The 21,917-nt window shown below is 37.3% G+C and overlaps 1 protein-coding gene across 1 annotated transcript in view; it reads left to right on the plus strand.

The window, feature by feature from the left end:
• Nucleotides 1–5,662: 5,662 nt before the first annotated feature.
• C23H8orf88 (chromosome 23 C8orf88 homolog) overlaps nucleotides 5,663–21,917 on the plus strand; it is a 32,551-nt gene continuing 16,296 nt past the window's right edge. Inside the window, exons 1-4 of the mRNA XM_004431157.3 lie at nucleotides 5,663–5,737; nucleotides 11,636–11,734; nucleotides 13,699–13,772; nucleotides 21,266–21,341. Coding sequence (XP_004431214.1) covers nucleotides 11,662–11,734; nucleotides 13,699–13,772; nucleotides 21,266–21,341 — 223 coding nt within the window. The 5' untranslated portion in view covers nucleotides 5,663–5,737; nucleotides 11,636–11,661. The remainder of the gene's footprint in view (nucleotides 5,738–11,635; nucleotides 11,735–13,698; nucleotides 13,773–21,265; nucleotides 21,342–21,917) is intronic.

Here is a 21,917-nt window from a genome sequence, read left to right on the forward strand (position 1 = left end):
AGTAAGGTATCCGATAAGGCTAAAGATCTAAGAAGTGAGTCTAGTTTGTAATTAAACAGGTGCGAGTCTTTGATCTACCATAGAGGTAGTCTTCAGTTTTGTCAGTGTAACTAAAACTCACTTAAGGTAACTTGCTAAATAGGAAGTGATCACACACATTTCTCTCACTGAATTTTTCAAATACCCTGAGTGGCTTATGCATATGTGTAGGTACTAATGGTTGGATATAGAGCTACTGAAAGTTCCCAGTGTTCAAAAAATTTTTTCTGAAAAACCTTGCCACATTGTCTGATATTTCTACATGATATATACCTTTGGCTTAAGATGTTAGACATATAAATAATCTTGGAGAAAATGCATTAAATTTTTATTAGTTATTAAGCCTTTAGCAAGAGTAGCTAAGATTTGTAGAGAATTTCTTAGCTTAGGTAATGCCTTATTTTTTCCTGGCCTCTTCCTACACACCTGCCTTACTCCTTCCTTTAAAGGTTCCTCTCTACCTGCCATCTGCCAACCACAGGTCTCCTTTTACTTCCCCGTAATCAGTGCAGACTTCAGTACCTGTGGGTGTTTTCATTCTTATCACATTCCATTGATTTAAATGTCAACGTGAATGTCCTAATACTCTGGTCTGGACTCAGCTCTTTGATTCCCTCAAGTCCAATGACCTTTATCTCTATTCCACTTCTGCTACTCACCTCTGTAGGTGAACGCTGGGCACTCAAACTTAGAACCACTCCATCTCTGAACTCTTACACTCAGATATCCACTCTCTGAATGTATATCTCCTCTTATCCTTAGAAAATCCTCACTCTCTTTGTACCACTATTCCTGGATATCACCTTCAACACTTCGTTTCTTGATTATTCTTCCAATCTATCATCTCCTTCTATATTTACCAGTGAATCCCATAACCACACAGATTAATGCCACTACTAATTTTTGATCTTCACCTTCAACTGCTCCTCAACATTGCATACCTGTCTTCAGCTCTCTCTGCAAATTTCTCACAGATACTATTTGAAAACTTCCAAGTCCTAAAGCCCCTTACCACACTTTCCACAGTAGACCCCCTTCCTCTTAAGTGGATGATTTCTTTTTTCACCTATTCTTACCTTTGTCCCTTCCCTCTACCTACATTCTAGATCCATCCCATTCCCTCATTCCTCCTCAGGGAACTCATGATATCTTTTCATTATTTCTGAAATTCATCTGGCTGCCCAAGTCAATAACTAGCATCACCATTTTCACTTCTTATTCTCACATCCTCTACAGTCCATCAGTTCTGCCTTTTTCTCTCTATGTGCACTCTCTCTTCATGGTCCCTATCTACCTTTGTGGCTCTCATCAACTTTGCCTGGGGTACCGTAAAAGCCTATGGACTGGGCCTTCTGCTTCTGTTCTTGTTTTGCTTGCTGCCTGTCCCTCTCCTCAATCCATTTTCCACATTGTCACTTAAGTGATTCTTTTCCAAATGCACATATGATCTTACATACCCTACCTAAAGTCCTTCACCATCTCTCTAGACTGTTATAAAGGAGATAAAAGATCCTTCATCCTTTTTTAGCCTAATACTGAACTGCTACCCCAGCAGCGCCTTGTATTTGTGTTTCTGCAGTACTGAATTACTGGTATTTTTTGGTATTGACGGCTGGTTCTTTTCTATATGTCTTTGGACATGTCCTTCCACCTGTAAGGACTATCACTGTCTAATTTGGTAAACTTTTTATCCTTGAAAATTCTGCTCAGGCATTACCTCCTGATCCCTGAACCCTTCCATGATCTCTCCTCTACTCCCTCCCATCCCCAGACAGAATTCTTTCTTTCCTTGTACCACTTCTATTCCATGTAAACACTTCTAATACATATAGTACCCTCTATTTTACTTACTAGTTTATAGGTACTTGTAGACTGTCATTCTCTTCTTGCTAATTGTGCCTCAGTCATGCTAGTCTTATTTCAGTTTGTCTTGTATCCTCAGTGCCTGGCACATAATAGGCAAAGACCTTCAAAACTTTTTTTTGCTGAGCTAAGCTGAATGGAACCAAGTCTCTATTATAGCTTTTAATGCATTGCTATAATCATTATCTCTGTATATGTGTGTATGCGTGTCCTCCACAAAATGCTTTGTAAATGTTTGTGGGATAAGTGACTCAGAGGCAGACTGCTGGCAGGAGGTTGGTAAGGAGATTATGTGCTAAATACTAGATAATGCTACCCCTTCAGCTTTTCCCAACTCCCCAGGCTTTCAGTAGCACCACCTAGGCACACAGGCACACTGTGAGTGCTTTTATCTTAACAATTAGATTACTGAATTGGAATTGTCTGTGTATCTGCACCCTCACTACACAGTATGTCCGTGAGAGCAGGTAACCAGTCTGTGTGTGTTACTTGTGCTTATACAGGGTTTTATTCACTCAATGGAAGGTACTGTGGAGGTAAAGTTAAATAAGATATGAAAATATAATTATAAATAAAACCTCTACTTATAAGTAATAAGACACATTTAACTATGAATTATCCTTCTAACTGGGATTCCTGTTTCCACTCTTGCTTTTCCTCAATCCATTCTCCAAACTTTTTTTGAACCAAAGTAAATATTTACTTAGAATGAGAAAAGCAAAGCAACGACAACAAATTACAAATTTAAAAAAGCTGACAAATACCACAAACATCAAAAAATCCATAAAAATAATATTTTTAACTACCTGAACCACCCCTATATTTTTAGTTTTATATTGATTACCTCTTTATTTGACAATAATTTTGTAATGCTTTTTGTGAGAATCAATAATTTGGTATTTTCTCTAGCACAGTTAATCAAAATTTATTATTTATTTATTTATTTGCTGAGGAAGATTTGCCCTGAGCTAACATCTGTTGCCAATCTTCCTCTTTTTGCTTGAGGAAGATTAGCCCTGAGCTAACACCTATGGCAATCTGCCTCTATTTTGTATGTGGGTCACCACCACAGCACGGCCGCTGACGAGAGGTGTAGGTCCGTGCCCGGGGAACTGAACCCAGGCCGCCGAAGCAGAGTGCACTGAACTTAACCACTAGGCCATGGGACGGGCCCCTGTTTTTTATTATTGAAAGTTTAAAAAAGTAATTTCAGTCACAACTCGATTGGTAATAACAAGTCAGCTTTCAGTATTGTTAAATTTGGGGAAATCTGTCTTGAATTTCTTATGTGAGTTCTATGATTTTAGGGCATTTCAAGTTTTCTTGGGCAGTGTCATTAACCTTAAATGCTCTTTAAATTGCTCGTTAACCTGTTGTCAAGCTCCGGTTGTAGAGATGTATTGAGTTCTAGATTATTCTTGTAGATGCCAATTTATTTCTTGCCAAGTTAACAAAATTTTTTAAAAAATTTCAGTGTGTTTATATGTTTCACTCTTCTTCATCAATTCATTATCAAAAAATTTAGGAGTATATCACTTCTACTTAAAATTTATCTCTTCCTCTCAGATTACTGATTTTGGTTTGATCTGAAAAAAATTTTCTTCCAACTCACTTTTTTTGTCATAATAATTTCTATTGATTTCATTTAGTAATAGATACAAAATAATTTTATTGTATGATGTATATATAATTGTTTATGTTACATTGTTAAATATATTCCTGAAGAAGAAAACCTCCTTACTAGAGCCCACAAAATACTGTAGGATTTCAGCTTTTCCCACCTCTCCAAAGTCATCTTTAATGTTCTCTTCTTGCTTTCTGTAGCCCAGCCATACTGGTCTTACTTCAGTTTCTGAAATATGCCAAACTTTGTTTTTTCTCACCCAAGGGCATTAATACCTACAATTCCCTTTACCTAAACGCTTTTTTACTATTCTGCATCAGCCTTCAGGCCTAGCTTAGATGATCCCTTTTCAGAGAGGCATCCGTCTTCAGTTATCCCATTCTAGACAAGCTTTCTTTGCCTTTACACAGCCTCCTTTGGAGGTTACTTGCCTTTTGAGTTCTCTTTCTAAATACTTCTTTCTGGAATGTGTAAGTTTTCTTAATCAGCATCCCTTTCCTAATGTTCCAATTTACCTATAATATGCCTATGAGATATATGTGTATGTATGTTATATATGTATGGGTATATATTTTCTGTGTGTATATATGAAATAGCTGTTTGGACATCTCAACTTAAATATCCTATTATAATCTCATATTTACAAGTCCCAATCTGAGCTCCTCGTTTTCCTCCCCAAACCTGTTCTGCCTCTTGTATTCCTTACTTTGTCACCACCACCTATTCACTTCTTCACCTAGATTCTCTTCTCATTCACCCCTTCCATCCAATCTGTCATTAAATCCTGTTGATTTCACTTCAGCAACATCTCTCAGATCTATCCCTTCTTCATTACCTATCTCAGACATCATTTCTTACTAAAGTTATTGCAAACACCTCCAAGGAAGCTTTCTTGTAGCCTGTTTAATATTGGCATATCTTCCACTCCCCTCCAAAATCCACCCTCCATATTGCTGTCAGAATGATCTTTCAAATATTCAAAAAGACGAGTTATAAAACATTCAAAATTTGATGCATGTCCACCTCTCCTGTTTCATTTCCCCACTACTGTTGCCCCAACTCCAGCTACCCTACACAAGTGTTCTTTTCCCTTTGCACCTCCTCCTCTCCTTTCTTGCCGTCTTCCCCCAGCCACCTGCAACAAACCGAGCTTCAGCTGCTCTGAAAACTTCTCTGACATTCTAGGCCCAAGGGCCGTGTGAGGCATTCCTCGTACTGCGCCCCGGACCTACCCCAGCTCCTCTCTCAGTCCCGAGCAGGTCCCGAGTTCCTCACTAGCCCAGGGGCCGCCCGCCCGGGAGCCCGGGAAGGCAGGGACCGCCCTGTTCCCCCGTGCCGCCCCACGGCCCCCAGCGGAGCGCCGGCACCCCAGGGGCGCTCAACGGTAACAGCGAAACGAGTAAAAGAGAAAGGTGAAGACTGGAAATACAGGATTCAGAATCGGATGGAGTTGCCTCGACTATGTTCTTTCCAGGACCGCAGTCTGTGGGATAACGTACTCCTGCTTCACGCTAACCGTTTCGCAGACCCCTCGGGCCTGACAGCGCGAGCGCTGGCGCGGACACGACTCCTCGGCGGGGCAGAGGCCCGCGCCGTCGGGCCGCCGGCCGCTCCGACGGCGGAGGACGCGGTCGTCCGCGCGGTCTGCCTCGCTCACGGACGCCGCCTGGAGCCCGCCGCCCCGTCCTCGCCCGCGCCGGCCGTCCGCCTCGCGCCTCGCAGTCCTCGGGCACTCCGGGCCGCCGACTGGGCTAGCGGAGGCTGTCCGTGCGGGCGCGCGCGGCCCACGAGCCGTCAGCGCCTCGCGGCAGCCTCTCGCGGCTCCTCCGCCCACGCGCGGCCCAGCAGGCTTCCCTCTCGCGTGCCCCCGCGCGCCCGGCACGCCCCCGCCCACGCGCCAGGCACGCGCCCCCACCCCCCCAGCCGCCCCCGCCCATGCGCCCGGCACGCCCCGCGCAGCCGGCGCCGCCGGTTTAACGGTTCTCACCCCGCGGCCTTTCGGGCGCGCTCGGGTCCAGCGTCCGAGGCCTCGCTCCGCCCCACACCCCTCGGAGCCGCCGCTGGCCCCGCCCCCGCCGCCGCTGTCGCCGCCCCAGGCCTCGAGCGGACGCGCGGCGGAGCCGTTCCCCGACGGGCAGCGGGCGCCTGGCCGCCGCATCTGGGAGAGCGCGGCTTCGCTGCTGCGCCGGAGTCCTCTCAGATCTTGAGGCGGTAGGTGGCTGGGAGGACGCGCCACACGCGGGGGCAGAAGTCAGGCCCCGGGGTTGAGGTGCGGGCGGGCACGTCTCCCGGGTCGGACGTCGGGAACGTTGAGGGGACGCGGAGAGGCGCTGCGGTCGGTCGGGACACAGCAGTCAGGGTCCCCACGGTGGTCGTCGAGTGCTGAGGGCGCGAGCGCGTCGGAAGGGGAGGTGGTGGCTGCTGTGGGAAAACCGGCGACGGGCGAGTGGCCGAGTGACGCCGCTGAGGGGATGTTGAAAAGCGGACGACGCGCCGCGTCAAGTGCCTGGCGCCCTCTGTCGCGGGGCCTGCCCCTAGGTGGCGGGTGGTTTGAAGATGCCTGGTCCCCCATGCCCTGACTTCAGCCCTACTAATTTTGGTTAAAAGTTTTTTCCCCTCATTATTGTAGTTTTTCTTAATAAAATAAGTAATAAGCTAATAATTACATGAAATTATATTGAAGAAGAAAAGAAAACCCAGGAGGAAAAAAGAACCAAAAAACATGTGTGGTTAATCCACAGAAGGAAGGCAAAGGGTTAATGAAGACCTTGGCGGGTGTTCCGCGTAACTTATATGTAACGGTATGCCATTTAAAAAAATGAGATATAATCGACATATAACGTTAGTTTCGGTTGTAGACAACGATTCAATGTTTGTATCAAAAGTTCTTAATGGTTGGGATTTTAGGCAAAGCTACAAAAAAGGACAGTTAGGTCAGTTAGGATAACCATAGGCACCCATTACCTGGACGATTTCATCCCACCTAAATGTTGTGGTGTTTGTATTGAAAGATGCTCCACAGAGAAAAAAAAAATTTTGGGGTCAGTTGTAAAGAGAAGGCATGAAATGGAAAATATGATGGAACACTCATCTTACAACTTTGATATTTTAGTTTTAATTTTTCTTGACTATCACAATATGATTTGTGGAATATAAAATGTCTTTCATCACCTGTCATAATTGGTTTATCTCTTACTATAGTTCCTTTATATTACTTTTCATCTATCAGTTTGTCAGTATGTGCTGTTTCCTTACAAGCAGCATTTGGTTTCAAGGAATCCTAACTTTTTAAAGTAATATTTTGAAGTTGAACATTGAGATTAAATCCTATGTGGTTATTATATGGCAAATATACGGGAGGTAGATGAAAGCACCTTTTTTCACTTGTCTCAGCTTTCTTTCGTTTTATATGAGTTTATTTCTTAATTGCAGCAGAACCGTCAGCACTTTCTAAAGAAATCTAAAATTTAAGTTGGAAGTTCTAAGTATGGTACCCAACTTGTAAATACAGTACATAGTATGTTTTTTATGTTTATGTGACCTATGATTAGGATGACAGTGTACCATGTCTACAGAATGAGGAAAGCATAGTAATCCCATAATTTATTTAGTATTCTAAGAAAAATTGTAAATTGAGGAAATGGAAATTATTAGTACATACCAATTTATTCAGCAAGGCTTTATTCATAAATGTCCCTTCTCATAAGTAATTTTTTTTTTTACACATACAATGTCCACATGGAATAGTTTTCTTTTACTTACGTAACACACAAGTTTAGAGACAAGGGCATGAACTATATAGTCAAATCCTAATTTCTACCAATTATTAACTATGTGAACTTGAGCATGCCTCTTATTTTTGTGAATGTCAGGTTTCTCATCTGTAAAGTGACTAATAATGATTTTCTACAACAGTTAATGTATGGCTCAAAATTAAATGAGATAATACGTGTAAAGCATTTAGCATGTAGTAGGACCTCAGAAAATGGAGTTTTACTTTAAAAAAATAGTATATGTTGGGTAATAAGATTGTGACCCAATTGATGGGTATATATGCTTATTATCTCATTGTAATGTATTTTAGAAAATTCTAGGTTAATTTATAATTTCAGAATTGGTGGGTCCTGAGGTTTCATATTTAGTTCAATTTTTTTTTTTTAAAAACAGGAAAGAAACCTAAGATATAGTTAGTGTTGCTAGATGTAGAATAGCAACTACACTTAAGTTTCCTGACTTAAGCAGACCAATATTCTGTTTATACCACTTGGCCTTTTAAGACGATTTGTTAAATAAGTGTAAACTTGAAACAAAAACTTTATTCAGTAACCATTTCCCAGTATATATTAATAAAATGAATTTTTAGAGACACTGGATCAAAATGACCTTTAAAAAATATTTACACCACAAAACTATATATTCACATTTTAAAAGACAACTTGATGATAGGCCCACTACTTGTTACCCAGTGTGGTAGGTAGGATTCTGTTTTCCTTGCGAGCAAGCGTTGTCCTTTGTAACAGTTGCTATCATAAATGCCTGCCCTAGGTAATACCAGTAGCTTCAAAGGAAACTTTTGGAGCGCTCGGTTCAGTGAGTGAAGCAGGCATTGGAATGTTGATTGAAGTTATTTTATATACTGACTTTGTAGGTCAGTTAAGTCTTGATTATTTTTAACCTAAACTGAGAATTAGGCTTTGGTTTGTGAAGTCGTGTCCTTCACAGATTATGATCCTGTGGATCAGTTTTAGAATAATAATTACTTATTGTAAATGCCTTTTCTGTTAATAACACTGTTTAGGACATGATGCTGTTGTGTAGTATGCATCTCAAACTTATTCCTTGTGATGTCAGTGTCTCTATGCAAGCATAGGTTACTTTAAAAAACAAAACAAAACATAGTACTACCATCTTTTCTAATTTCCTGAGCTGATGTGGATTTATATATCTGGAGCCCTTGCTGTGGTTTTCCTACTACAAATTGGAAGGATAGGTGATACTAAAAGATCTTTTATTTTTTGTTTATTTATTTGTGTTGCAAAATCATATAAATAGTTCTGAACTCCCCAACTCTTGAAAATCCCTAGTTTGAATACTGTGGATTTGCATTGCTCAGCAACTGGAAAAGACTTTACAATCTACCAGCTCAATTTCAGCTGAGCAATGAAAAACAAGAAAGTGTGTGCCAACATAGTCTTTTGTATTCTGGTTCGTTAGTTTCATATGGGGAACAGGATGGAAAGTTACTACATACTAGTATTAGGGTCCTAATTAAAAATGTTAGGATAGACATTAAAGAATGCAATATTAGGTTGCTTTTTGGTCCTTATTTAAAATATTTCCTTCCACATAGAAAATATCCGATAAATATTTGTTTGAAGTATTTTGGTTTTTGCTACATATGCTTATAACTTTTTTTGCTTCTTATATCAAAGTTGTATTGCCAGCAAGTACAGAAGCATTAGTTTTGTTTAGAAGGTTAATAGCCAATGTTGAAATACCAGTTAACAGACACATTACAAAGCTAGATGGGTGTTAACTTGGAGTACTGGCTTGCTTATCTCCAAACTTTAGGAAAAAGAAGCTATTTTGTTCTTAGTTATCATTACTGACTTTGAGAGGTTGTTCATAAATTTATGCTTTTAACATTTGAACTATGTCCAAGAGTATTTTTAAAAATAGATGAAAGCTTTTCTTTGGAGCTAAAAGGGAGTTATTAACCCTATTTTATACTTAGGGAAACAATCACTTGGACTAAAGATCTGCTTAAGATCACATGGTTACAATTGTTTCTGGATGAGCAGGTGCCAAGTCAGGTGGAAGTTTTACTTTTGGCTTTGTCTTGATAGGCATCAAAATTTGGAAAGCTGTGTCCCATTCATGCCTCAGAAGATTTTAGTTATATTTAGGAGGTATTTAAATTTACAGATTTGTTTAGTAAAACTAATTATGTGGCAGGTACTAGGATGCAAAGATAAATAAGGTCTAGTTTTTTTGGCGTCAACTAAGTCTAATCAAATAGGCGTGTAATAGATTTACTGGGATACATTTTGGAAAAATTAACAGACAAAGTACGGTAGGGACCAGCGGAGGAGAAAAGAGAAATTATTGTTATTATTTTACTATCAACTATTTGTGAGGAACTAGAGAACATCACATGAATTATTTTATTTAATGTTACTGTTGAGACATGAGGATCTTTTCCAGAGAAGTAACAGGAACCTGACCTTGATCTTGAAGGATGAAGAACAATTTGGGAGAAGAGCAGCAGGGAGAGTAAGGAAATTCCAAACGGAGCACCTGAATGTCCAGATATATGATGAAACAAAATAACGTTTATGAATTCAGTAATTGAACATCCACTGTGTTCTAGACTCTGTGCTAGACACTGGAGATATACCTGAGTGATAGAGCTGTAGTTTAATGGTCAGATAATAGGCAATTGCAACTAGTGCAGTAAGGACCACATTGGAAGAAGATAGAGGGGTGCTTTGTGAGCATATAAGGGTACTTAACCAGAACTTGGATAATTCTGCCTGAGTATGGGGTGGAAAAAGAGGTTGGGGCTAGCTTGATTATAGAGTGTTGGCCAGAAGCATGAGCATGGGCATAGCCATCCATCACTTCCTAGACTCATGACCTTGAGCAAGTTACCTAATTTCTCTAAGCCTTATCTGTAAAATTAGGATTAAAAAAATAATAAACTAACATTTTTTGAACTGTTCCTGTGTACCAGGCATTGTGCTAATGCTTTATACAGATTATCTTATTTAGTCTTCACATCAAACCTACGAGGTAGGGGCTGTGGTTTTCCATAGTTATATAACTAGGTGGTGGAGCCATGATATGAACCCAGGTAGGCTGACCTGAGACCTGGGCTCTAGCTATTAATAGTGCCTAATTTATAGAGTTCTTCTGAATGTTAAATACTATAACCTAAGTAAATGGTTAACTATGCATGACACATGAATGGTGGCTCCTGTTTCTATTATTAATAATCCAGGAGATGATAGTGAACTGAAGTTTTTTAAGCAGTTGTGTGTGTGTAAAGGGATCATAGTTTAGAGAGGAAAGAGCCTGTATTCACCCATTTGTTTAGCAAATGCTTGTTTTGAACCTGCTTTGGCTTCAGTCCAGGTACTATGTTAGTTGCAGGGGACACAGGGTGAATGAAAATATTGTTCCTCATTTTAAGAAGAATCTGTTCCTCGCTTTTGCCTAGTATGGAAAACAAACAAATCAGCCATTCTGGTATAGTACAATTTTCTCTGAATGCCACGATGTGGGCACATTTAGTGTGTCCCAGGAACATAGGGAGAGGGAATATTTAAATCAGACTAGGGGGTGATGAGGGAGGTGAATTAAGAACTACTATAGAACTAAAAGACTAGTGGTGGGAGTGAAGAAAATAGATTTGAGAGATATTTTGGAAATAGAATGGACAGGAATTAGAGACTGATTATGAGTGTGTGGGGCTCTAATTTAGACCGTCAAATTGAAGGTGTCCTTCACCAAGGGGAGTCTGAGGGAGTTGGTGATGACTTTAAGGAATACTGGAGGAGGGTACATCTTTGGAGTGAAAGTAATGAATTTGACTTTGCATATGTTGAATTTGAAGTACCTGTGATAAGATATAAATGGAAATATATTTAAGCAATTAGAAAAATAGAGCTGGAATTTAAAAGAGAGGTAGATGCTGGATGTACAGATTAGGGCGTATTTATCTTGTAGGTAGATAGTTGCAATCATGAGAATAGATGAGGTTAGCTAAGAGGACCAAAGCCAAATTTGGAAAAATTCGTAAATTTAATGGGAGAAAAGAAGAGGAGTCAGCTAAGGAAGTTAGAAGAGGCAATTAAAGAAATAGGAAACAAACCAAAAGAAGAGTCAGGGAAGGTAAGGGAGGAGAGTGTTTTAAAGAGGGAATGTCCAGTTGTGACAAATGCTATAGAGGGGTCTAAGGTTGTTGCATATTAAACGCTTATGTTTGTGTTTTCCACCTTAACTTATAAAATAGATATCTTCACATAAATGTTCTGCTTATTTGTGTTTATGTTAAAGCATCTTAATTATCTTGTCCAAAAGATAAAAGTGTATTTTTCCCTCCTGAAGTATGGAACCTGAAGGTCTTTGTGATAATGGAAACCAAAAAATTGATTGGGAAACCACTTCAACCAGCAAGACCTGCTCGTCATCTGACTTCTCCCCCTGGTGAGTGATCTAGGGTACACATCTTTAAATATTAATTACTTAATGGCTAATTAGTATTTGAAAACCTAATTAATATATAAAGTAATTAAGGTAGATATTTAAAGAAATAATGAAAACTAATGATCTCTGTTTGAAGAATTTAAAAATATTACCAAAGAAAAAGATTCTTAATAATTTGCCAGTCTGTAGTCTACCAGACCAGCAAAGGTAAGAAGAATAGCTGTTGCCTGAGAGCAACTTTGTGTATTTTTTTCATGTCTCATTTTCATGATTAACTGGCTTCTGCTCAGAATGATATTCTCAATGCAAATTGTGTCTTGTGATTATGATCACTACAGAGCAGTCATGCTGGAGAGAGACTTAGCCTTTTAACAAAATATATCAAATTGTAAAAAAAAAGAAAAAAGATTAGTGCAAAACAAAACTTGCATATTAGGACTCTGCTTGAGCTGGAACATATAATCTAATTTCAGAAAATCTAAACAAAAAAAATTCTAAAATTAAAAAATTTTCTTTTGCCCATGAAACTAATCTTTTGGACAAATTCTTGAAATACTTGGTATTTAATTCCTAAATTGGAATATTAACCTTTTTATTCTTTTCATTATTTGTTGCCAGGTTGGCTTCTATATTCTAACTTAGGTGATATTTATTTATTTATTTATTTATTTATTTATTTATTTATTTTTATGGAAGGTTGGCCCTGAGCTAACATCTGTTGCCAATTTTCCTCTTTTTTTCCTTTTTTCTCCCCAAAGTCCCAGTAGATAGTTGTATGTCATGGTCATACATCCTTCTAGTTGCTCTATGTGGGACGCTGCCTCAGCATGGCTTGATGAGCAGTGAGTAGGTCTGCGCCCAGGATCCGAACCGGCGAACCCTGGGCCACTAAAGCAGAGCACTGCAACTTAAGCTATGCCACTGGGCCGGCCTCAAACTTAGGTGATATTTAAATCTGTATTTAAATTCTCTTTAGTCCATGTGTTGAACTGAATAACTGGCTATTTAGAAAAAAGGAAAAAATAGCCATTTCATCAAGTACAAAGATGAAGCAGAAAAGATAGAGATGGTGCCAATTCCTCAGTCCTCCATTTGTTCTTCCGTCCTTGCTTCCTGCAAGGAAGATTGTCTCCACTTTGGCCATGTTTCCTCTGAAGATGGCTGTGACTTAGGACAGACAAATGAAATTAGTGGATCTTCTGGACCATAGCTTAGCATTGTTGGTGTCGTATACTTCTGATATGTTGAAGAAGCAGTTGTGTTAGGTCACGTCTCAGCTTTTATCCTAAAGGGAAGAGTGTAAAGCCATTGTCAGCAGCTCCTTTCTGTGAGCAACCTTTTACAGGATCCCTCCCTCCCTCATCTGTGCAAATTCAGTTTTTCACTGATCCTTTCCCTCCCACGATATTACAAGGGTAAATCGGGGTGGGCAGGTAGCACTGATCTTTCATTTAATTATATCCTCTTAAGATACTGACAGGAGTAAGGGCTTACTAGGCAGTAAAGTTTAGTAAATCATAAATTAATTTTTGCCTTTCCCAACATACTTTCATACTCCTTGGCCAGCTCACATCCCCAAAGAAATTTACTTTTTATTCAAGACTCAGATTGAATTACTTCCTTTTGTGAAGCCTTCCTTGATACCCCAAAGCTCACTCTGCTCTCCCCTTGTATCTTCTCTGTAGCTCTCATATAACTTATTTATTTTTATTATAGTCATTATTTATGAGCTTATCTTTTAAAGTAGACTATGAACTCTTTTATCTCTGAACTCTTTTAATGCTTATATACCCATCTGCTAAAACAGTGGCTGACATTTCATAGATTTGAGTAAATGAACTATCAGAAAACATTTCTGAACAGTGCCTAGAAGATCCTGGACACTTAAGGTTTTTAGGTGATGTTATGTCATTTATTGAAGTCATGGATATTTAAAATAGTTTTCTTTTTTTCTCTCCTAACAGAAGCAGTATTCCCTTTCACCTTTCAAAATGAATACCCATGCAACACTCAGTGCTTACAAAGTGGAGTTAGCAGAGTAAGTCAGAAATTATAATAAAATGAAGCATTACAGACTGGAAAGTATATCTGTTAGATGGCTGTTGTATGCCAGTTACTATGCCACCCGCTTTATATGCTTTTTAAAAAGATCATATTTCAAGCATATATTAAGGAGATTAAACATTCGTTATACCTGTTGCCCCAGCATTTTCAAATCTAAACATTTTGCTATATTTGTTTTAGAAAATTTTAAAGAAAAACTTTACAGATACAGTTAAAAACCCCTGTATATCCCTCCACCATCCCATTTCCTTCCCACCCTTCTGCAAGAGAACTATCCTCAATTTGTTACTGCTTCTATGAATGTATTAGTACGTATGCTACAACAAATAGAATTGTTTTCACTGTTTTACAATTTTATATAAATAGTATCATACCAGATAAGTTTTTGCCTTTTTTGTTTTTTTTTTGCATTTAGGCTTATATTTTCTGATTTAATTTTTTGGCTAAGTAAAATAGTCACAAAGTTTAAAATTTAAAACATACAAACTGGCAGTTAGTGAAAAGTTTCCCTCCAGTCTCTATCCCCCAGTTACATGTTTTCATCTGACTGGAAGTAACTGTTGTACCAGTTTCTTGTCTAGATACTTTCAGAAATAGATTATGCGTTCACAAGCATAATATATCTGTAAACGGAATACTAGGCAACTATTAAAATGAATAAAGCAGTTCTGTATGTGTTGATACAAAAAAATATTTTCATATATATATTAATATACCATATTTTTCCACTTTCTGTTGATGGGCACCAGCGCTTGTTTCTGTTTTATGATAAATGCTTGTAAGGAACATCCATCTATGTGTTACATTTTATAAATGTTTAAGAGGTTTTCTACAGTATAAAACTGGAGTAGAATTGCTATGTTAAGAGATAATCTTATCTTCAGTGTTATTAGATACTGCCAGATTACTCTCCAAAGTGATTTGTACGAGCAGGGCATGAGGGCTCTGATTTTTCTACATCCTTATGTTTTTAGTGTCAGATTGAACAACTGTTTCTTGTTTAATGAGTGAGAAATCGTATCTTTTTGTTGGTTTTAATTTTTAATTCTCTATTGTGAAGTGGAGCATCTTTTCATATGTTTAATTTGGCTATTTGGATTTTCTCTTTTGTGAATTGCCAATTCATAGCTTTTGCCCATTTTTCTTGAGTTGTCTTTTTTTAATTTTTTTTATTTATTTATTTTTTTATTTTTCCCCCAAAGCCTCAGTAGATAGGTGTATGTCATAGCTGCACATCCTTCTAGTTGCTGTTTGTGGGATGCGGCCTCAGCATGGCCGAGAAGCGGTGCGTCGGTGCCCACCCAGGATCCGAACCTGGGCCGCCAGTAGCAGAGCGCGTGCACTTAACCGCTAAGCCACGGGGCCAGCCCATTGAGTTGTCTTTTTCTCCTTGGTTTTTATGCCTTTAAAATATATTCTGGATTCTAATTATTGTTCTTACATGCACAGCAAATATTTTCTTTCCTGGGAATATGGTCTATGAGAGAATTATTTATTTTTTATGGTGTTTTTGTTCAGAAGTTTTAAATCTTAATGTAGTCATATTATCAACGGTTTTCTTTATGATTTCACTTTTTGTGTCATTGTTTATGAAGTCTTCCCATCCCTAAGATCAAAAGATATTTTCCTGCATATTTTTCCAAAAACTTTAAAGTGTTCCTTTCGTATTTAGATGTATAGTCTACCTGAAATTAACGTGTTATATTATATGAGATAGAAATCTGATTTTTTTATATAGATGACCAACTGTAAAGCATAATTTATTAAATGATCTATTTTTTCTACACAGATTTATGCCATCTTTATTGTATAGTAAGTTTTCATATAAATAGGGTCTGTTTCTGGGCTTATTATTCTATTCTGTTGATCTGTTATTTGTATCTCTGTGTCAATACCGTGATACCTTAATTATTCTTTATATTAATTTTTTTATGTCATTGTAATGTTTTATTTGTTCTAGCAGCTAGCATTTACCTAATTAATACAATAGTAATATTCATAACTCTTTGGAACCATTGACCTCCTTCTAGAAACTTTATATGTAAAAAAGGAGTATATTAGTATTGTAAATTTTATAGAGAAATATCAAATTATGCAATTAAATTTACTTCTAAATTTAAAATTTTGTGTGCTGCCTCAATTATAATGCAAAAGCTACCAGAACGTATGTCAGAGATGCAACGTAATTCATAGTGAAATGTACTTTTTACTAACTATATTTTTTAAACCAACTTTATTGAGGTATAATTTACATATGGTAAAATGAACTCATTTTTTCAGTGAGTTTTGGCAAATATATACCGTGTAACCAACCCCTCAGTGAAGATATAGAACATTTTCATCTTCTGCAAGAGTGCCCTTATATCACTTTGCAACCATTCACCATTCCCCTACTTCCACTACCGCTAATGCTCTCTCCTGCTTCAGGCATCCACTAATCTGCTTTCTTTAACTATAAATTAGTTTTGACTGTTGTAGAATTTCAATGAAATCATACAATATATAGTCTTTGGAGTTGAATTTTTTTGCTCAGCATAATGTTTTTGAGATTGTTCCATGTTGTATATATCAGTAGTTGGTTTCTTTTTAATGTGGAATAGTATACTGCTGTATGAATACAGGACAGTTTGTTTATTCATCAGTTGATGGACATTGGATTGTATCTAGTTTTTGGGTATTATGAATAATGCCACTGTGGATGATTGTGTTCAAGTCTTTGTGTGGATATACACGCAATACCCAGGAGTGGAATTTATGGGTCATGTAAGTTTGTTTAGCTTTATAAGAAACTGCCAAAATGTTTTCCAAAGCTGTTGTACCATCTTATATTCCCACCAGTAGTGTGTGATAGTTACAGTTACTTCATAGCCTTGTCAACACTTGGTATGCTCAGTCTTTTTATTTTTAACTGTTTTAGTGTGTGAATAGTGGTATCTTATATTTTAAATTTGCATTTTCCTAATGACTAATGAGATTGAGCATCTTATTATGAACTTATTTGCCATCTGTATTTTTCTTTCTCTCAGTGTCTGTTCAAATCTTTTGCGTGTTTTTAAAATTTGGGTTGTCTTTATCATTGAATTTTAAGTTTGTTGAAAATCAGTATATCATACAAGTATGAATTTATTTCTAAACTCTCTATTATGTTCTATTGATTTATATGTCTATTTTTTCCAGCTTTGAGATATAATTGACATATCACATCATGTAAGTTTAAGGTGTACAGTGTGATGCTTTGATACATATATATGTTGCAAAATGTTTACCATAATGAGTTTAGTTAACACATCCTTCATTTCCCATAATTACCGTTTTATTATGTTGAGAACTTTTAAGATTTACTGTCTTAGCAACTTTCAAGAATAGGTTACAGTATTGTTAACTGTAGTCACCATGCTGTGCATTAGATTCCCTATATGTATATCTTTATGTCAACATTACACTTTACAGACTACTGTGGCTTCATGATAAGTCTTGAAATCAGGTAGTGCAAGTTCACTAACTTTGTTCTTTTTCAAATTTGTCTTGGCTATTCTAGGTCCTTTGCATTTCCATATAAGTTTTAAATGAGCTTGTAAGTTTCTACAGAAAAGCCTAATTGAGTCTAAAGATTAATTTGAGAATTAACATCTTAACAATATTGAATCTTCTGATCCATGAACATGACATCTCTCTCCATGCTTTGTATTTTCCAGCATAGGAGTATTGAATATCTTTTGTCAAATTTATAAGCATTTCATATTTTTTGATACTAAGTGATTTTTTGGTAAATTTCACATGCTACATTTGGCTGCTAGGATATACAGAAGTACTGTTGATTTTTGTATATTGACCTTGTTAAACTCACTTATTAGATCTTGTAGCTTTTTTGTAGAGTCTTCTCTCCGTTCTTGCTCTATTATGGTAATAATTTTACTTGAGCTTGTATTATAAATACACAATACATTGCTATTTTTTTGCTTTCATGTGTTATCTTTTAGAATAATTTTTTTAAAAAGAATGAATTTTATTTTGCCTTCATTTATTCTATTTCCAGCACCGTTAATTTCTTTGTGTAAATCCATGTTCCTGTCTGGTATTATCTTCCTTGTGTCTGAACAACTTCTTTTTTTTTTCTGTTTTTTTTTTATGGTGAGGAAGATTAGCCCTGAGCTAACATCTGTTGCCAATCCTCCTCTTTTTGCTGAGGAAGATTGGCCCTAGGCTAACATCCATGCCCATCTACCCCAACTTTATACATGGGATGCCTGCCACAGCATGCGTAGGTCCATACCCGGGATCTGAACTTGTGAACCCTGGGCCTCCGAAGTGGAATGTGTGAACCTAACCACTATGCCACTGGGCCAGCCCCTAAACAACTTCTTTTAACCTCTGTTTTTTATTATTAACTCATAATAAAGTAATTTAAAACTTTGACTTAAAATAACAGCTTATTGTTATCTTTCATGGCTCTGTGGGCTGACTGGGCTCAGGTGGCCATTTCTCACTTTAATTTAGTAATGTCGTTGCAGCCACATAGCATCTAGGACTGGAGTCATTTTAAGGCTTAACTGGATGGCCAAATGGCTCACTCATATGGCTGGCAGTTGATGCTGGCTGTTGGCTTAGCGTTCAGCTTCTCCTTTGGACTGGAGGGAGCATTTGTTATCTCTTGTCTTTTTGATAATAGCCATTCTAACAGGTGTGAAGTGATATGTCATTGTAGTTTTTTTTTTTTTTTAAGATAAATCTGGAACATCTTTTTTTTTTTTTTTTTTGCAGGGGAAGATTCACCCTAAGCTAACATCTGTTGCCAGTCTTCCTCCTTTTTCTTCCTTCCCCCTACACCCTCCAGTGCCCCAGTTACATAGTTGTGTATAAGTTGTAAGTTCTTCCAGTTCTTCTATGTGAGCCACAGCCACAGCATGGCAACTGACAGACAAGTAGTGTGGTTCTGCACCTGGAACTGAATCCAGGCCGTTGAAGTGGAGCACGCCAAACTTTAACCACTACGCCATCAAGGCTGGCTCTCATTGTGGTTTTTATTTACATTACCCTGATGATTAGTAATGTCAAGCATCTTTTCATGTACCTACCTCTCGACCATTTGTATGTCTTCTCTGGAAAAATGTTTACTCAGGTCCTCTGCTGATTATTAAATCAGATTATTTGTTTTTGGCTCTTGAGTTGTGTAAGTTCCTTGTATATTTTGGATATTAACCCCTTATCAGATATATGGTTTGCAAATATTTTCTCTCATTCTGTAGGTTGCCTTTTCATTTTGTTGATTGTTTCTTTTGCTTTGAAGAAACTTTTTAGTTTGATGTAGTCGCACTTAATTTTGCTTTTGTTGCTTGTGCTTTTGGTGTCATATCTAAAAAATCATTGCCATAACAACCAAAGTCAAGGAGGTTTTTCCCTGTTTTCTTCCAGGAGTATTACAGTTTCAGGTCTTATATTTGTTTTTAATCCATTTTGAGTTCATTTTTGTCTATAGTGTAAGATAAAGTTCCAGTTTCATTCTTTTGCTTGTGGATATCCAGTTTTCTCAACACTATTTTTTGAAGAGATTGTCCCTTCTCCATTGCGTATTCTTGGCTCCCTTGTTAAAGATTAGTGGAATATATACGCATTGGTTTATTTCTAGGCTGTCTTTTCTGTTTCATTGGTCTCGGTGTCTGTGTTTATGCCAGTATCATACTGTTTTGATTATTATAGCTTTGTAATACAGTTTGAAATCAGGAAGTGTGATGCCTTCGGTCTTGTTCTTCTTACTCAAGATACTTTGGCTACTCAGAGTCTTTTGTGGTTCCGTACAAATTTTAGGATTGTTTTTTCTATTTCTATGAAAAATGATATTGGGATTTTGATAGGGATTGCATTAAATCTATAGATCACTTTAGGTAGTATTGACATTTTGACAATATTCTTCCAATCCATGAACACAGGATGGGATATCTTTCCATTTATATATGTCTTCAGTTTCTTTAATCATTGTCTTAGAGTTTTCTGTGTGCAGATATTTCACCTCCTTGGTTTAATTTATTTCTAAGTATTTTATTCTTGTTGATACATTTTAGAAAGGGATTGTTTTCTTGATATTTTTTTGGATTACAGTTTACTTTTGAGTTTGATTTTAGGTCTTGCATTTAAGTAGGTGTTAGAAAGATAGTGAAGTGTGCCTTTGCTGAAATTTTCAAGATGAAGAAATTAGTTTTTAAAAAGGACTATATAATTCATATTATAGTTTATTAAATTTAACATTCAGGTAGAACTTTGGAGAACTGAAATCTTGGGCATTTTCTGATTTTTTCTACCTCTACTTAAAAATAAAAAAATTCAGCTAAAATGTGATTTTTTTCTGATGACTTAATTCTGACATCTCAGTAGTGTAGAATTGCCTCATTACTCTTCACTGTGTTATAGGGTTAGATAATTAATCCTCTGACTTTAGGCAGAGTTACCTTGGCAGAGTTTGCAGATATTTAAGGAATGGGCTGCAACTTGCTAATACAGTGATTGATGCAGCAGAGATGTTCCTTCCTCAGGATAGGTGTTGCCAAAGAAACTTACCTTAGTGAATTACCATGGTCCAAGGTCTGGCCTACTGTTAGCTAACTGAATTTTGTCAGCATAAGAGGAGATCATTTCTTAGGGATACTGACCAAGTATGTGAAACTGATTTATAAAATCAGAAAACCCATTATTTTATAAGGAGAAATTCTCCTGTCTTGGACTCTGGGATTCTCTTATTGGTTCCACTAGTGTGTTATCTGCTCTAGGGAGATTTATGGTAATCTAAATTGTAATCAAAATATTTCTTGGTGAGCATGGAATCAGATGAAGAGGAGTTAGTTAAAAAATGGTTTTTAAAAATATCGTCAGATTAGTTGAGCCACTCTCATAATAAAGATGGTCCTGTAAGTAGGACTGGAAAACTGGGCTAAAGCCTCTCTGTTCTCAGGACTGAACTCTGCCAATGTTTTTGCTTTCTCTTTGCCTCATTGGATGAAGCAATTCTTTCTTATTTCTTCTGTTCCAAGGTGTTGGGTGAAACAGTCCGTATGCTTATAAACTGACATCAGGCTCATACTTCACATGAGATCAAAAAAAGTAAATACTGTAGTATTATTATTGCAGATTTTTTGAATAAATATCTGTTGTTTTCATGAATTATCTATTTTTAATTACTTTGGAATTATTTATCTTTAGGACCATATAATTCATCTTTGGTTTTATGTTCCCTTTCAAAAATAATTATAACATGACAAAAATAGTTATAGACATATGTGAATGTGTTTTGAAAGATGTTTTTGTTGCTTCCTTTTAATAAACATACTTATAAGGTTACTTATCCTTTAGGCCAAAAATATGCCTTGACTATACTTTGATTGTTTAGGAAAATATTTTTGTATGGTAAAAAAAAAAAAGGTTATATAAAAATTTTAAACTCTAGTTAAAAAGTGTATTATCTTCTTCTTTCAACAGTGTAAGACAAATGGAATGCAAGCTGTTTCTCAAGGTCTTAATGAACAACAGCAACATCAGTCTCCAGTTAAAAAAGGTAAATTTTTACCATAATTCCCAAATTTCATAAGCGAGTCTTAGCATTCATGTAAAGTTAATATTTGCTTAGCTGCAAACCTTATGTACATAAGAAATTTTATTATATTCTTTTGGTTAATTTCTGTCTATATTAGTCAGGGTATAGGTTTGACTGCTCTAAAGGAGAGACCATAATAACAATGTCTTAAACAAGATAGAAGTTTATTTCTATATCTTCTATATCATGTAAAATTTTGAGTTGGTGTATTCATTCTGCTCTGTGAAGGTGCTACTGGTGTCGGTATTATACTGTCTAATTGCTTTGCTGTCTTTAACACATGGCTTCCATCTCATTGCCCGAGGTGAATGCCTCTGCTCCAGCCATCATGTCCCCTATCTAGCCATAAGGAAGGAAGTAAGGGAGAAGGAAGTTCTCCTTAAAAGTATGACACAGAAGTTGCATATATCACTTCCACTTAATATCTCATTGGCCAGAACTTAGACATGCTGTACAAAGCAGACTGGAAAATGTACACTTTAGCTATGCAGCCAGCTAGTTCTATTACTGAAGCAGAAGGAAAGCACTGCTCTTGGG

The sequence above is a fragment of the Ceratotherium simum genome, chromosome 23 (genome assembly GCF_057802395.1).
Source record: "Ceratotherium simum simum isolate JZ-2026a chromosome 23, ASM5780239v1, whole genome shotgun sequence".
NCBI classification, from domain to species: domain Eukaryota; kingdom Metazoa; phylum Chordata; class Mammalia; order Perissodactyla; family Rhinocerotidae; genus Ceratotherium; species Ceratotherium simum.